Source organism: Drosophila mojavensis, unplaced genomic scaffold, assembly GCF_018153725.1.
Source record: "Drosophila mojavensis isolate 15081-1352.22 unplaced genomic scaffold, ASM1815372v1 contig_80, whole genome shotgun sequence".
Classification (NCBI taxonomy): domain Eukaryota; kingdom Metazoa; phylum Arthropoda; class Insecta; order Diptera; family Drosophilidae; genus Drosophila; species Drosophila mojavensis.
The window spans coordinates 17092650-17110234 of NW_025318906.1; the positions used below are offsets into that span (position 1 = coordinate 17092650).

The window sequence follows — 17585 nt, forward strand, 5'->3', positions numbered from 1 at the left end:
TTTGCAAGCGATGCATGAAAAATGGCAACGTTTGTGCGCTGCGATTGGGTCTGGAGCTGAGTGTCCTGTGCAGATGTTCACCTGGTTTCAGAAACATAAAACACTTTTTGTGCCCAGGCTTGTCTGTGCGACTGTCCACCTGGCCGCCCACCTGGGTGGTCTCACTGTGTCTGGGTCTGCCCTGTGCTCGCTCTCTGGCATTTGTTTGCACGCAAAGTTGTGCTCCTTGTCCTTCTCCTGCTCCTGCTGCTACTGCTGCAATTTCTATGTCTCCAGCTGCTGCTGGCGTTGGCTTCTGTTCGTCTTCATTCGCGACAAAGTCTTGTCGCATTGTTTGCCAATTGCATTGTCTGCCTTTCAGCCACGTCCGCCCTGCGACTTCATCGCTGGCATGTTTGCTTTTGTAGTTTATTGGCAGGAAATGCAATTAATTAAGTTAACTTGAGCAGGAAACTTGGCCACGAGACTCTTTAAATTGTTTCAATTTGCTGCATTTATTGAATGTCGACTTGGGTGCATCTGTGTGCGTGTGCGTGTGCTTGGCTGGCATAATTATGATGTATATCCTGCAGGCCAATTCCCCAACTAATTACCAGCTCTGCGCTGCTCTGCTCTGCCTGGTTTTGGCCAGTCTTGTAATTAATGCATTGTGCCTGGGATTTGCTGCTGCTGCTGCTGCGGCTGCGGCTGCCACACATAATCTATTACATGCATCTCTTACTTACACAACTCTCGCTTTCTCTGTCTCTCTCTCTCTCTGCTTGCAGGTACCCGATATTGTTCGCTCAATTTCAGCGGAACGCATCTTTGCCCTGCGACAACAGACGCAGGTCCTGTGGGAGCGCTACTTTGGCTCCATAGAGAAAATCGTCTTCACTACATTCGAGGTGAGTTTGCCAGATTTGATTTTATTTGCATGCTCTCGAGTTGCTCAGCTGCCATAAGCTGACACGCCCACATACTTTAGACTTTAGACGACAAGGTTCATCACCAAAAAAAAAAAAAAAAAAATGGACAAAATGAGAAAAAAGAAATGACAAGAAGAAAATTATCCAGAAACTCTTTAACAAGGAAAAAACGTGCACATGTTGGATCTGACGCACGAAACTGAACTAGTTGCAATACTTAAGTAGGCAGCAGCTTACCTCCATTTCCATGCTCTCTGCTCCCCACTCCGCACTTGCTCCGCCCCCCAAAGTTTGTCGCGAACTTTTTACGGAACGCCAGCTGCACAGTTCTATAAATATGCGAAGTTTCTTACGTAATTGACAACACTTTTGTCCTCATCGAGCATGTCGAAGCGCCCAGGTTCTACGTCAGCTCAGCTTCGTCATTTACTATTTGCATTCGCTTGACAAACCGTTATATTTGGGCTCCTGCATAGCTGCTCCTGCTCAGCTTTAAGTATGAACTGATTTCAGAGTTATTAGACAAATGTAAGACATTTTATTTGAATTTGCTGAGAGTAAGAGAGGATAGTGAAGATGAAGATGAAGGTGAACCGAATAAGAAAACTGAGAACTGGAAATATACTGGGAGAATAAAATAGAGAATGTCTCGGAGAAAGAGAAATAAGAGAGAGATAGAAGGAGGAGAAGGAGAAGAAAGTGGAAGGAATTGAAACTGAGGAAAAGAGAAGAACAAGAAAATTGTAGAAATTTAAGGAGATGAAAAAGAAGTATAAGAAAACTTAGGTAGAGAAAGCGAAGCGCAAGAAAATATAAAGGAAGAGAAGAGATCCTCTGATATGGAGATGGGAACGCGGGAAGACGATATGGAGAAGGGTAAAAAGCGAAGGGGATATGGAGAAGAGGAAGTGGTGAATGCGAAGACGGGAAGAAGATATAAATAAGAAGAAGAAGAAGAGGAGAAGTGGGGAAGACGATAAAGAAGTAGAGGAATTTAAAGGAGAAGGGGAACGAGGAAAGGCCAACAAAATAAAGAACCAGAAACTGGAGATAAAGGGAAAATGAATGAGAGCTTGTGGAACAAAGAGAATGAATAACTGTGCTCTTAATTCATAAGCATTAGCCCTTAGCCTATCTACTGCCATAAATGTGCTCCATGGCATTGATAAAGCACTTAACTTTATGCTTATGTTATTGTAAGATTTGTCCATTCCTTATGAAATGTATCAAGAAACTAAAGCAAATATGCCATTTGCTTACCTATCAAGGACTTATATACTATATATGGTTTAGCTAAATCTTTTAGCGGTTCTGAAAACTAAAATAAATATTGTTGAAATATCATTTTTAATAATAATACATATTAAACTAATACCCAGTCTTTAACTTTTGATATAGTTAGTTCAGTAGTTACTTTAAAAGTTCTCACTTAGTCAAATTGTAGCTCAGTCCACCGTCTATGCACGTTGTCAAAATTCTCTCTGATTTCGTGGGTAACAAAAGAGAATGAAGAAGAAGAAGAGGCAAAAGTGCTGTAGATTGCCGTTGCCTGGTCTCCTGTTTATCGCCGCCTGTGCCGGAGGCCGAAATGTATCTGTTAGCAACTTGCAGCGGTTGCTGACTATTGAATTTGAATGGGACGCAGGAGGCGGAGCATTGGCTATGCGACAAAAGAGGAATTTAGAGGGCTTTGCGTGGATAGAGCCGAGGAGCAGGAAAACTAAATAGACGATGACGGCGATGATCAGGTTGGGGATACAGACAACAACGACAACGACAACAACGAGGATGACTCCTATAAATAATACATGCGCATTGCCCACACACACACACACACACACATACGGACACACACACAGACAGTCAAACAAAAGTTGTTTATACACAATGAAATGGCAAGCAGCAAACGCGACATGCGACGACGTTGAAGATGAAGCCGAGAAGCAAACCAAACCAAACTCAACCAAACCGCCGACACTGGAGACCACTTTTCAACACTCAAATTGACACACACACACACACACACAGACAAGCACACACACAGGCATTTACATTCAATGCGAGTGTGTGGAGCATTCAATTTTGTGTAATCATCGTGCAGGCAACGCAACAGCAGCTGAAGCTGTAGCGAGATAGAGAAGGCTAGCGGCTGACAGGGGGATGGGGGGGAGAGAAAGGCATGTAGAGGGAGCCAGAGGCTGGCACTATAGGTCGCGATGTGGCGAATCTCTTTGCGTTGACAGACACATTAACAGACGATGGCATGACAGGATGCTGCATGTGGCTGCTGTTGCCCAAAAACTTCAGCAGCTTCGTGCAGCAACCGCAGCAGCACTGAGAGAGAGATTGGATGCTGTTGTGTGGTTGCAGTTCAGCTACTATTTTTTTTTTCTCTTTTTTTTCTCCATTCTCACTCTGGCAATAATCAATTTACAGCTTACACCTGTGTGAGTGAGTGTGTGTTCCTCTATATATATATATACACATATATGTGTATCGGTGTATGTGTGTGTGTGTTAGCCAAATGAAAAGCAAATATTTGCCATGTAACGTGACCATACAATGGCACCGCAACAACAATAGGATAATCCCCAAAAAGTGGCCCAAGCACGCATCCAGCCCGGAACATATTGTTAACATGTCAGGCAACAGCTACAGCTGTTGCTTCTCTGCTGAGGCTTATGATATGGCCAACTGGCCAACTGGCCAACGAGCCGACGGGCCATCTGGTCATCGGCTCTCTAATTGGCAGCTGGCGTCACGCACTCGCACAGGTGAGCCCAGAGCTCTGATTTATGGCCAACTCATTTGTACTCCATTATTTGTATTATCTTGGCCTTTTATCAACTATGCGTTAATTGACGGCAACCAAAGTGTTTTCATTCTTGACGCACTAACTGAAAGACTTGAAATGTGGGGCAGGAAGAGAAAAAGTTATGAATTGTTTTTCGAACAGCTGAAAGATTAAGGCGTATTTTATTTATTGAGCTGATTCGTATTGTTCATTTTATTATAAAGTAGAGCAATGTGATTTATGGGAAATGTGAGTAATGCCCATGATGATATAATATTGTGGAAGCAAGGGCAGGTGCTGAAACTCTCTCAGTGCCTGGCAATCCATTCCATTCTTCTCAATGAATATTGAAAAGAATCTTTCTTGTGGTTCTCTGAAACTTGTAAAGCTCCATAAAAATAAAGTTGGAAATACGTAAGAAGCACAATAAAGGCATAAGGCTTGCAATAGAGCGAAGAACTGCTGAAGCAGTGGAGCCAATATAATATATATGTACATATATATATTGATATATATTGATATATTTAAAAGAGTGTCATCAATATCTTATTATATATTATATATATTAGTCAATTAATAGAACAGTTAGACTATTTACTGCTCTCTTTGTACTGCTCTCTATAGCTGTATTAAATTGTTTTTAAATAGAGTAGAGTCCGGTTATAAAGACTCCGCTTGTAGCATCCGTACAGTTTTTGCGACGAAAATATATGGTTATAGCGTCATCCGAGTATAACGACCGTTTCTTGATGAGCTTCCTTATAATCGGATTCTACTCTCTCACTCCCATTCTGTCTATCTCGTTCTCTCTCCCTCTCTCGCTCTTCCTTTCCCTCTCTCTATCTCTCTGTCCCTCTCTCTGTGATTTCCACCTCTCTTATAGTTCAATATTCAACGCAATCTTTTCCTACTGCTTTGACATTGCTGGGTCCAGGCACAGAACTACATTTGCCTTTGCAGAAAATTAACTCGTTATCGTCGGAAGTAAAAGCAGAGAATAAATCCCCTTGAGCTTCCCTATGTCAACAGCCACTGCATCACTTCAAGCAGCTCCAACCCTGCTCTTCTATTCTATGATTCACCTACTCTTTTCTAACCATTCTCTATCTCATCTATGCTTCCTCTATCAAAAAGTGTTTACAGAGTCAATATATATATATATTTTTATTTTTTATTTTTTTCTTTACCTTTTTTCCCCATTCTCAGATGCATTTTCTAGAAAATGTTTGTGCGCCAGTTCTAATCAACTTTTTGTCGAGCTCTTTAGCCCTGCCTTTGCCTAGCCATAACTTTCATGGCTTTGGTCATTAAACAAAATAAAAGCTAAAACTTAAATTCATATTCCTAAGCTAATGTGACACAACAATTCCGAGCGCAGCTCAGTTGAAAAACGATTTCATAAATTTTGATAAGTTTTTTACGCATTTATTTAGCTTGAGGAATGTGCGCTGTGTAGCCATAATGTCGAATGCAACTGCAGCAGTGGCAGTGGCAGCCGCAGGAGCTACAGCTAATGCCACACGCCTGAAAGCATGCAACACTTTTTGTTTGCGCTGCTGTGGCACCTTTTGGCAGCCACCCGAGCTCCACCCCGAGCTCTGGGCTGCCCGCGGCATCCCTTGCACCTTTGATTTATGCGTCGCGATTAAAAAATGAATTGTGGCACTTTCGACAGGGAAAATGGTCACGCCCCGCCCATAATTTTGTTGTTGCATGCAGCACGTGCGGCACGTAATGCTCAGCCTCAGCCCCTCTTTGCATATGCCAAAAATGCAAGCTGTGCCAGCTTATGGTCAGCTGCCACCGCATGCACCCACACGTTGCCCCATCTATCTCGCTCTCTCTCTCACTCTCGTCCTTTGTGGCTTTAATATGAAAAAAGTTTTGCGCATATTTGTTGAAAAATAGTTGACGTGTGTTGCCTGCCTGCTGTCTCTTGTCCGCCGTCCGCCGTCTGCTGGCTGTGGCTTGGCAGGATGCCCGCCGGAGCATCACGTCCGTTCAGCCCGCTCCAAACGTCACCCAAATGAACATAAACTCAATTTAAGCATTGGGGGCGCGCGCTAAAATTATAGTCATATGCCTGGCAATTTGTTTTATTAATAAAACGCATATCAAAGTGCAAAATCCACTCGGGCAACTTTTGCGACTCCAGCAGGAGGTTGGCGTCCTTGAGGCGACGCGACGTGCAGCTCGCAGTTCGCTTTAGACAGGCAAATCACGTCGACAGCCAGCAGACAGTCGGGCGACGTCTAATAACCTTTTAGTCTAATAGCTTAACCCAAAACACACACACACACAGAGCGAGAGAGCGTGAGAGAGTGAGAGAGTGAGAGGGACAGAGGACGTCCGAGTGTGACCGGCCTTACATTTCACGGCAAATCCTTTACGCCTAAGACTCATTCAAGCGGCAAATTGATTTAGGCATAAACAAGCTGCCGGCCCATGAAAATATGAGAGTGCCATATAATTTTTGCTGCCCGAATTGGATATTGTTTGGGTCGGAGCCATCGCACGGCGCCTCAATCAGCATCCGTTTGCCAATATTGTTGTGATATTTGGGAGTCCAACTCTTTTTCCGTGGGCGTTGAACCGCAGCTGGCGGCACGATTTCGATTTGGGTTAGGGATCACAGCTTTCACGTCTCACCTCTCTCTGTAGCCCGCATTTAAGTCAACAAACTAACAACAACAAGTGCAAGGACAACAACATCTGAGGCTGCTGCTTCTGTTGCTGGCTAAGCAAACACCAACAGCAACAACAACAACGGAATGGCAAAAGGTGCCGCAAAGGGTTGCCCAATGCTTGGGGTCGCTTTGAGTGGATGCCCAACATCTGGACGAAAAACAAATTAAGCAGTTATTTGGGGTTTTCGGTCGCAACACTCACACACACGTACACCCACACACACACGCACACACACTTTATGAGCTTACACACCCTTTTTGGCAGTTAGCCTTGTCATTTGGTTTGGGGAATTAAGGCGTCGTTCATTAAAGACTCGACTGATAATAGCGCATGAGTTGGCCGTGTTTTATACGAGTTGTCCTCGAGTCATTAAAACTAGACATAATTAAGCTATTTTCGGAATTGTTTTTGAGCAATTTTCATGTAGGTTTTTTACTTAAGAGAAGTTTTTTCTTTTTTTTGGGGAAAATGGAGAATAAAAAAATATTAATTTGATTGATTTATAGAAATTCTAATCAGTTTCACGTAACTTTGGTCTTATTAAGACGAAGCCCTAAATATAATTATAAAAGTTTTATATATAAAAAAAATTAAATTAAATAAAAAATGTAAAACAATGTATAAATTAAATTTTTGTTTATTATTGAAATTTTAAACAGTCTAATTAATAATACACAATTAATTAATTAATAAATAAATAAATAAATCTAATTAATAAATAAATATTTACATTTTTTGTAGGAGTCTAATAAATAAATAATAAAAATAAATCTGATTAATAAATAAAAAATAAAAATAATGAATTAATAAAATAAGTAATAAAAATAAATATAATTAATAAATAAATAATATAATAAACAAACGTTTAGAATTTAGTTTTAATGAGTCTAATTAATAAATAAATATTAAAAAATAAACAGTTCATTATTTGTAAATTTAAAATAAAGTTTGAAAGAGTATAAACTAAAAAAATACGAAATAAAATATAAAACTGATTCATAATTAAATATTCAAAAATTGATCATTTGCAATCAATTTTAAATATTTAATTATTAATTAAATATTTTTTTTATTATTCATTTATTAATTAGATTCTAAAAATTAAATAATAAGCAATAGTATTAATTAATAAATTTTAATTTATTTTACTTTATTTTTTTTTTTTTTTTTATTTTATATAATTTGACCATTTACACTAAACTAAATGCACAGAATCATTTAAATGCAGCAACTAGCACAGTTATTCCAGAGCCGTATTAGAAGAGAATTTGATATGCATTGTTATAACAACTGAAATCGAGCTCAATTTTATTTGATTATGTGATTAACATATAGGCTTATCGAATTAAGTGCGATGGCTGAAAAACCCCATAGAAACTTGTGCGAAATGGCTTCGAAATGACGTCCGTTTTGTGCGGCTGAACTGTAGATTTGCATAATTTTATTGTGTGTTGAACTTTTGGTGGCGCAGCAGAAAGCTGAATACACAATAGCCTCGAGCAGATACACACACACACACCCATACATATATATATATATGTGATGGCACCCACACATAGCCGCAATGTTGCCCACCACAGAGAGGTCACTCAAAGTCCACTTACCAACTTAGTTAGCCAGACGCTCGCTCGCTCCTCATGCCCAAAATCTTTGCCTAAGCCTAAAAGTCGCTATTGAGTTGGATTGTTGGCAGTCTGTGTATGCGTGTGTGTGTGTGTGTTGTTGTTGTTGTTGCTGTTGCAGAGTGTGTGTGGATGTGACCGATAAGCGTGTGGTGTGCACTTAAGTTGCACAGTCACCAGACCAGTGGGACGCAGCCGAATGTTAAAGTTCGAAACTGGTCAGAAAACCACAATAAGCCAAAGATTACGTCCCACTTCAAACATCTCCAGATACGAAACTGAAATTGTTGTTGTTGCTGTTGTTGTTGACATTGTTGTTGTTGGTATTGTGTTTATGGGCAACGCCCAGTGGCCGGGTCCAGCTGCGGGTTAAGTTAGTTTGCACAAAAATATGTTGCATACTTCTAGGCAGCTGTCGAAAAGTTCATGCTGAGAGTTTTATACACACACACACACACATATATACATTTATATATATGTATGTGTATCAATGTCTATGTGTTGCTTCGCCTTTTTCGACTTTCACACATACAGGCTGAAGTTTTGTGTGTCACCGAGATTTGCATTTCAAAGCATCGTGGGCGTGCTGTCACGCCCAGCTGCAAGCGAAATATGTAGTTCAGCAGTTGCATGAGGTGTATGAGGTGTATGTATGTACTACACCTGCACAGAGGCAACAACTTATTACTTTGACTAATCCTATTATGCGCATGCAAACGTGCGACAAGCCAGAACTTTTCCTGCAACGACTACTTTGAAGTTGAACGCCTCAGTGACTGTCACTATCCACCTACTTTACTCAGCTTTACTTTACTCACTCTAACTGTCTCCTACTGTCTCTTTCTCTCTCTCTCTCTCTCTCTCACTCTCACTGTCTGTTTGTCCACCTGCCTGTCCATTCATTCTATTGAATCGTGCGCTCACTCAAGCGTCGCTAAGTTGTCTTAGCAGTTGCTGCTGCTACACTGCAAAAAAAGAAAAAGCAAAGTTCAGCTAGAGTTTGAGTTAAAACTAATAATGTTAATGTTTTTACTGTATATATACATACGTATGTATATAAATACACATTATTTTTGTATGAACAGCACAAATAGATTAAAATCGCATAAATTTCATTGAAATAAAAAGCCAAAATAAATAATTTAAATTCATTTGATAAATTCACAGTTATGTCGTAATATGTGTGCGCTAAAATTAATATTGAAATTTAATTTTGAATTTAAGACAGCTATAAAAATTATTGAGAGAGAGGGAGAAAGAGACAGAGTGAGAATAGTTGTGTCAATTTATTAAAAAAAAAGGAAATATTTAGCAAATTTTTTGTGCCAATTCTATTGATGTGTGCTTTTTGTTGGTTTGACAACAAATTCAAACGAAAATAACTACACATTAATTAGATTTTTAATTAGCGAACTATAAAAAGTATATATACATATGTACAAATTGTTATAGTGTATTTCAAATAACCAACAAAGATTATACATAAATAAAATAAAAATAAAAAATGTTGAAAAATAAAAAAGCCGAATATTAATGTTACTCACTGTATGTCGTAATTTTAGTATTCTTAGTCGTGTCCAAGTCCCTTTTCTGAGTTGTTTTGTCAATCTCCTTCTTCCTGGTTGCATTTCTTTAGATTATCGAAATCACTGCAACCCTATGCTCTGACTCAACAATAACCGGCTATAGTTCTCTCTCTCTCTCTCTCTCTCTCTCTCTCTCCCTCTCTCTCGTTGTCTATCTCGGTGACTTCCTTCAATTGTCACAAAGATGACAACTCACTCGAATATTACGAGCTGTTACTTTCTCTCTAATACCACTGCAATTGGCAATCATGATGTCATATATGTATATATAATATAAAACATACATATGTACATATACGTATAAAATATAGAAAATAGAAGCTGATAGATGATAGATTGAAGATGGACAGTAGAAAATACTATTAAATAGAAAATAATAGAAAAGCTTAAATTAAATTTGTTGAGCAATCTATTTGAATGAAATGTTAAAGTTGCGTAAGAAAGAATAAAGGAAAAACATATGGATATTGCATATGGCTTACGCCCTTAGCTTAACGTTATTTGGCCAACACTCGACGAGTACAGTGAGCTATCCATTAATGGTTTATCAACAGCAAATTCCGTTGGCTTAAGCCGCTTGACCCAATTCCTTGCGGATGCTTTTTCGCACTGTGCACGTGGCTGACAGCATTGTCTGCAGCGTGCTGCTCTCTCTCTCTCTCGCTCGCTCTCTTTCGCTCTCTCTTTGCTAGCTGCTTGTAGTTAATTTCACCTGCTTACTGTCCATTTTGTTCGAGTGGGGTAAATGCCGCGAAAAAGAAAGACGAAGAAGCAGCAGGAGCAGCAACTAAAGAAGTTTCTGCAAATCTTGGAAAGCGCGCACTAAGCTGATTTTCTGGGGCGCTGGCTAAGTTTGCTCGCCAAAACTTGGCCAAATGCTGGCTGAGCCATTAATTGAATTCTGGCCATGTCCGCGTGAATTTACTATCAAGTTTTAGCCACGTTTCCATATAAACTATATATGTATTTTTGTTTGTCTGTGTTTTTCTTTTTGTTCTTTATTTTCAACTCTTGATTGTTTTTTATTTTTAAATATTTAAATATTTTTATAAAATGCATTCTCGCCATTTATAAACAAAGTTTACAAATCAAGTTTCATCTTGAACATCTATAGAGCCAGCCAATAATCTGGTTGCTGTTGTTGTACATTAAATAATTGCATTTGTTTTTGTTTTTTGTTAAGTTTGATATGCATCAAAATCCGTTTTGATGTGTGAATGTTGCGCGTGTTGCAGTTCTCGTTCAGGTCCTTAATTACTCCATCCTGTCTTCCTTTCTTTAAGTCTCTATGAGTGGGTGAGTGTATGTATGTGTGAGTGTTGCTGTGTATGTCAGTGTGTGTGTGTGTGTGTTGAGTGGTATTGTCCTTTTAGAAGAGTATCGAGAAGAGACTTCTTACGCCAGTGGACCCAGCTCCGGAACCGAGGGCAAATCCGGTGGAGGGCGTGCCGCTGCTTCGATGCCGGGAGACATGGCTGGAAGTGTTCTCACGGATACGATCGTAGCTGGCAACATCCTGTAAGGGAAGGTTGGGAACAGTTAATTTTTTTTTCTTTAAATTAAACGGCATTATCATTAGAATATAGCGTACTGGTCAAGCACGAACTCGAGTTGCTTGCAGTTGGAACAGGGATCGCATGTGCCGCACATGTTATAGAGCGACACGACTCTCACCTCTTTGTCGGCATTGGTTAGGATCGAGCGCATTGAATTGGCCACCGGCCATTTCTTTTTCATCAGCAAATTGTTTGGCGGATCGTGAGAGGCGCCAGTATCAGCAGACCAAATGGTCACGCTGGCACCGCCCGACACCTTCGAGCCGCGCGAGAACTTAAAGGCGAGCTCCTCATCGCCCGCAATGCGGGTCAGCTGCCAGCCGGTCAGGTTGATCTCCTCGGTGCCCTTGTTGTGCAGCTTGATGAAGCGACCCTCGGTGTCGGCTTCGATAATCTCTAGATCGCCCTTGGCGGCCGCATTGACCGAGTACTCGGACAGGGTGCGATCCTCGCTCTCATCGATAACGGTGCGGCGACGCTTCACGGCGCTCGAGCCGGAAATGCCGGGCGTGGCAGAGCGACGTCCGCTGGGCGTCATACGGCCCGAACGGGAGCCACCGCTGGCAGTCAGATTGGTGCCATTGCTGGAGATGCCGGAATCGGTGCCGGGGCGACCGGGCGAGGTGATGTTGAGGCGACGCTCCTCGCCGCACAACAGCTTGTCGTAGGCAGCCAACTCCAGATCCAGCGAGACCTTGATGTCCATCAAATCCTTATACTCCTGCAGCTGCTGTGCCATCTCATCGCGCATGCGCTGCAGATCCGCCTCCAGCGCGGCAATGTACTGGTTATGACGCTGACGCTCCGAGTCCAACTGATTCTCCAGCTCGCGAATGCGTGCCTAATGATCAAGAGGAACCCAAATTAATAGAAATGAAATTTACTAGGAGCTAATCTCCGTTGCTTACATTCAGACTGGCATTGGTGTTCTCCAGCTCCTGCAGCTTGTTGTTGAGTCCATCGATCTTGGTGCGCATCATACGCACCTCTTCGGAGGCATGGAGTGAGCCCTGTGCGGCGCGATTTGCAGCGGCCTTCAGATTCTGAATCTCGGTGTCGTAGAGCATCTCGACCTCCTCCCGATTGGCGCGCATCTGAGCCTCGTACTGATCGCGCAGCTCCTGCAGAGATTGCTGCAACTTGGCCTCGTATTGGCGCGAGAGACGGCCATCGATTTCGTTGATCTCGATCTGGCGACGCGAGCGCGTCTCGGTCAGCTCCTGCGAGTGCACCTGGTCCTTGAAGGCCAGCTCCTCGCGCAGGCTCTGATTCTGGTTCTCCAGATCGACGCGTGCCAATGTCTCGGCCTCGAGCTGCTTGCGCAGATCATCCAGCTGGCGGCGCAGACGCTCGTTCTCCAGCGACAGTTCGTTCACCTGATCCTCGGCCTTCTTACGATCGGCCAAGGCCTGATTGTATTTACCATTGACTTCGGTGTAGCGAGATTCATAAAGACGTGCATTGTTCTCAGCCACGCTGGCCTCTTTAGTTTTTTTGTCAAGTCTGCGAACGGCATGAAACGAGATGTTTTAGAATGTTGTAAGGGATTACTAATAATAATATGGCGCAATGCTTATCACTAGACATGTGCACACCAATTGATGACGTCATGCAGTCATACATGCCTCTCTCTCTCTCTCTTTCTTGCATATCAAAGCTTTGCTGCTTTACTCTCTTACTCACCCGCCCTCTCACTGCCTCTCCCTCTCTCTTTCACTCTTCTATAATTTATTATTCATCGCTTGAGTTTCTTTTGGTTGCTGCCTTGAAATCTTCAGATACCATTAGCATAAAGTAGCCAAGCTATTTTCTGCCCAATACATATCTATATATTTATCTCTTCTCACACACACATACTCTCTCTCTCTCTCTCTCCCTCACACACATAATTTATGTGCACCAAGCTACTTCAAACGTTTTTTTGTTTTATATATTCTCTATGTGGCTAAAAACAAACTTGTTTATTTGCCTAACAAAAATTCCGCAATCTATTCGAAAAAAAAAAAAAAAAAAAAAAAAAACATTAAAAGTGTCGTCAACGTCGACTCTCGTGGTTTTCTCGTGCACGTTTTTTTTCCGTCTATACTTTGAGCTGTACTAAATTTAGCGCCAATACCAACTAGAGCGATATTTCAGTGTACTTATTCATAGGCAAACAAATTTAGTACTAATTATGCTATTTAACCTTCTCTTAAGTAGCTTCAATTAGGCAGCATCTGAGGCAAAGATCTCTGTAGCTCTTCATGACCCAATTAAATGTTTTCCTTTTTACAAAATTTAATTGCCATCAGCTAACATAATTTTTATGTCTTTTTGCTGCCTTTTTATGTATTTCCATTACACAAAAAAAAAAAAAATGTATATAAGTAAATAAACAATTTGTGTGTAGCTAATCAACAACGTCGCACAGAAATAGACGAAATCCCAAGGTTGCTCTTTCGGTTCTATGGCATGCGTGACTCGTACACCTCGTGCTGCGCCTCCCCCCTTGGGTATTCCGCAACAGGGAAAATAAATTAATATGCTACCAAGCGACCTAATTTATGAAAGCGCATTCTATGTTTTATTATGAATTTAAACGTCAGGCAGGCACTGGGTTAATTGTTCAAAGAAATTGAAGGCCTGACCTAGTAGCAAAGGAGCTAAGGAAATGGCGCTAAATGGAATTGGGAATTAGTTTATGAATTTCAAAATGTGTTCTCAGCAACAACTCTTAATTGAAAACTCATTTAGCCAGATATATGAATACTGTTGCCCCGCTAATTCCTAACGTTTTTTTTTTCCCTAACTGTTCCCAATCAGTTCACACTCTTAATTGAAATGTCGTTCCCTAACGCCCACTCGCATTACAAGTGGATTTCAAAACTGTTCCCAGCTATGCAACAACTGTTCACAACTATTCAACAACTGCCCCCAGCTTCAACTGAAAATTTCTTGCATCGCAACAAAATCTAATCATAATCAAAACATAAAAGAAATCTTTAAACAGCATTTTCAACCTTATCCAAAGTAAACTCATATCAACAACCGGGCCTAAATACCTTACCGGAGCCCATGCATACAGCACGCATATGCAAACAATTCGAGTTCCCAAATAGTTTCCATACTTTGCCTAATACCCTGAACCCAATGAATAACCCAAAAAATAAATATTGTCTTTGATGATAAGAGCAAACACAATAATTTGAAATACGCAACAATTGGAATTTGTTGACATCATAGAGAAGAGGAAGAGGTGGGCCTCCTGAGATATCACCTTCGATAACTCCAAAACTGGTATTACATGTTGAGCTGCTCTCGGCCTAATGGCGGCATTACAATCAAATGTGTGTGTTATTTTTGGTTCGGAATGACATCATATATATGTACACATATATTTATATATGTATACATAGGTATATGATATTCGCTTTTGTTTTCATAGCAACCTTGGAAGAGGGCTTAGGCATTACGTATACGCAATATGCCAGGCATTAAACTCTGCAAGTTTAGTGACATTTGCTTTGGCTATTAGCAACACGGCGCACAAAATAAATTCAAATCTGGCCAATTGTCGAAAATGTAAAAAATGTGATTCCAAGTTTTTAAATACAGTTGTTGCTGTTGTTGCTCTTGCCTTCGCTCTCTTTGGTGTTGCTTTAGTTGTTATTTCGGTTTCGCATTGGAGGTTTCTCGAAACGTAAATGCAAAAAATAAACAAAAGCAAACCAAGAAGAGAGCGCGTGTGTGTGTGTGTGTGCGAGAGAGCAACTCTGCCATGTGCGATTACATCAGCCAAGTCCAGTACAAATACCTGCACTGCTCTCTCGCACTCACCCTCTCTCTCGCTCTCTCTCTGACAATGTCTGTAGTCTGTGTGTCTGTGGGTCTCGCTCGCACTGCGTGCGCTGATTAGTGAGCTTCGAGTTTGTTTTCGTGTTTTCATTTTCCCGATTCGTTATTACCTTTGCTTCAAATCATCATTTTCCTCCCACAAACGCTTTATATCGATCTCCAGTTTGGCCTTCTCCTTGGCTGTTTCATCGAGCAGCTTACGTGCGGCAGCCAATTCCTTTTCGTACACAGCCTTCAGGTTGGAGGTTTCGCGATTAACGGTTTCTTGTGCCATATGCACCTCCTGTGTTAGGCGTGCGTTCTCATTTTCCAGATGACGCATGCGATCAATGTAACAGGCGAGACGGTCATTCAGATGCTGCAACTCTTCCTTCTCCTGCAAGCGTGTGGTGCGTGTGGGACTGGTGGGGCTGGTAGCGCCACCCAAGCGACCGGACGTAGAAGCCCCGCCGACAGGAGTCGACGTGGAAGCACGTGAGATGCGTGTGTTAACAGTAACGCGGCGTGTTGCCATTTTTTATTATTTTAATTAATTATTATTTTTATTAAGTTATTTAATATAAATATTCAACAAATTGAGGAACGTTTTAAGTACGCAGCTAGTTTTTCTTAGTCTTTTAATTTGTATTTGCTACGACTAGTTTAAAACTTTTTTGAAACTTTTTTATTTCCTTGCTTGCTGGCTGAACACGTCCGATTGCTTCGACTGCTGAAAAATTACTGTAAGTGGCAGCATGCTAGCCGCTCACACGAAAGCGCCGTACGTCATCATCGACGAAATTAGTAGTAGTCGCAGTCAGCGTCTCAGCCAGCCATAAAAAGAAGAAGAAGAAAACCCAAACGCCACAATAACAAAACGTCAGTTTGAGAACCAGCGTTTGACTCTCTCACACTCATGCTCACACTCACTCTCTTCTCGCTCACATGTTCAAATGGCGACAGCGCTGCCAGAGTTCTCACTGTCACTGCCTCTGCTGCCCAGTTAGTTGCTGCTTTCTTTTCGCTGTTGTTCAGAACGCCGTTGTATTTGCAGCATAGCAGTTGTTGTTGTTGGAGAACGAGAGCTACAAATAGAAAACGAAACGAAAATCCAAAGCAATCAATGTCAAAGCGTAAAACTCGTTCACCAAACATTCATATTAGCATATGCTAATGCGTGTATGCGTGCGTGTATGCGTGCGTGTGTGCATGTGTGCGTGTGGGCTGGCATGCCCTATTATACATAGAATTTAAAAGTTTTCTTCTTGGGGAGTTTGGGCTAATGTACGCACTCGTCGAGGTGTTAAAGAAAGCAAATGCAAATGCATATAAAGTAGGGCAAATCGATAAACGATACAATTACAAGAACTCGGACTGTTGCTGCCCTGCTCGCACGTACACATTGCGCTCGCTTATTCACCAAAGCGGTTACTCAATTAGTTGCCGCAGTTATGATGAAGCCAGCCGCTTGGCAAGCTCTGTCAATTTCCCACCCATTGGGAAAACGTTGGGCAGAAACTGCTTAGCACAATGTCAACTTGTCAAAAATGAAATATTTATTGATTTAATGTGCTAGGATTGTGTTGTTGTTGTAGGTTAGAGCTGCTCGCCCACCCATTAGTTTTCGTAGGGAATGCCAGCAGCAATAACAATAAATAACAGCAAGAACAACAATAACAGTTATTGCATGCTTTGAAGAATAACTTTCTGTATTTCCATAGGACTGTCTCTCTCTCGCTCTCTTGCTCGCTCTTTTTTCCCCCTTTTCTATGTCTCTATTTTCGTCGTTTCTGTTGTTTTTCAGCGGCCGCAAAAATTTTATAGCCGGCAAACTTTTTTGCACACAATCTAGACACATACAGATACACCTGCGAGCCACACAGGCTAATGCGAACATGCACGCATATGTGTGTGTGTGTGTGTGTGGGCGTCTGTGTACTCATGTAGAAAAGAGCATGCCGCCTCTCTCATGCTCTTGGCATTCACACATCGGCATTGCCTGTGTCATGCTGTTTCTCTTCACCCATTGTTGTTTTTGTTGCAAACCGTTAGAGCCAGCTGTTGGATCGAGTGCAACAGAAGGGCTTATCGCGTATGTGGCCGCCTTATGTGACGTCATCAACTTAAAGTGGAAACAAAAGAAAAGCAAAAGCAAAAGCAAAAGTAGCAACAACTGACCTCCAATATAAAAATGACGCGAACCTCGACAATGTGGGACGCCTTGCTGTTTGGCTCGCTCGCACGTATGCGCGCTTGGCGTGACGTCATCAAATTATTTTTAATTATTGCGTCGCCGTTGTCTTTGCTCTGAGAGGAGCTTCAGAAATACTTATTAACATATTTTATGTTCTGTCTTGCCAAATTATAATTCAGTTGGAGTGTGCATAATGCGGGTACAGTTCGGCTAATTAAGTTTAATTAACGTTAAGCGAAACCGGTGTTAAATTGTTGTTGGAATATACTTATACTTGTTATGCCGCCTCACTTAATGTGCTCTTGTTTATTTTGCTTTGCGCTTATCATTTGTTGCCAGGTTTTGTGCTCACATTTTTGTTGTGTTTCCGTCTACGCTTTTACTCAAGCTTTTATTTTTTTGATGTGCGGCGTCTATTTGTCGT

At 41.4% G+C, this 17585-nt stretch overlaps 2 protein-coding genes across 3 annotated transcripts in view; one reads left to right on the top strand and one right to left on the bottom strand.

The window, feature by feature from the left end:
* Positions 1-17585, top strand: part of LOC6580286 (exostosin-1) — an 88038-nt gene that overhangs the window by 58720 nt on the left and 11733 nt on the right. Inside the window, exon 5 of the mRNA XM_002006099.4 lies at positions 768-887. Coding sequence (XP_002006135.1) covers positions 768-887 — 120 coding nt within the window. The remainder of the gene's footprint in view (positions 1-767; positions 888-17585) is intronic.
* LOC6580288 (lamin-C) lies at positions 10581-15718 on the bottom strand. 2 transcript variants are annotated; one of them, XM_015164155.3, is made up of 4 exons: positions 15099-15718; positions 12063-12657; positions 11190-11995; positions 10581-11114 (listed from the first exon to the last, which is right to left on the bottom strand). In XM_015164155.3, exons 1-4 carry the CDS (start codon positions 15500-15502, stop codon positions 10994-10996), a joined length of 1926 nt encoding a protein of 641 aa, XP_015019641.1. In that variant the 5' UTR covers positions 15503-15718; the 3' UTR covers positions 10581-10993. The 2 variants fall into 2 exon arrangements, with proteins under 2 accessions (XP_015019641.1, XP_002006137.1); XM_002006101.4 differs by having other exon boundaries at positions 10630-11114; positions 11273-11995; positions 15099-15717.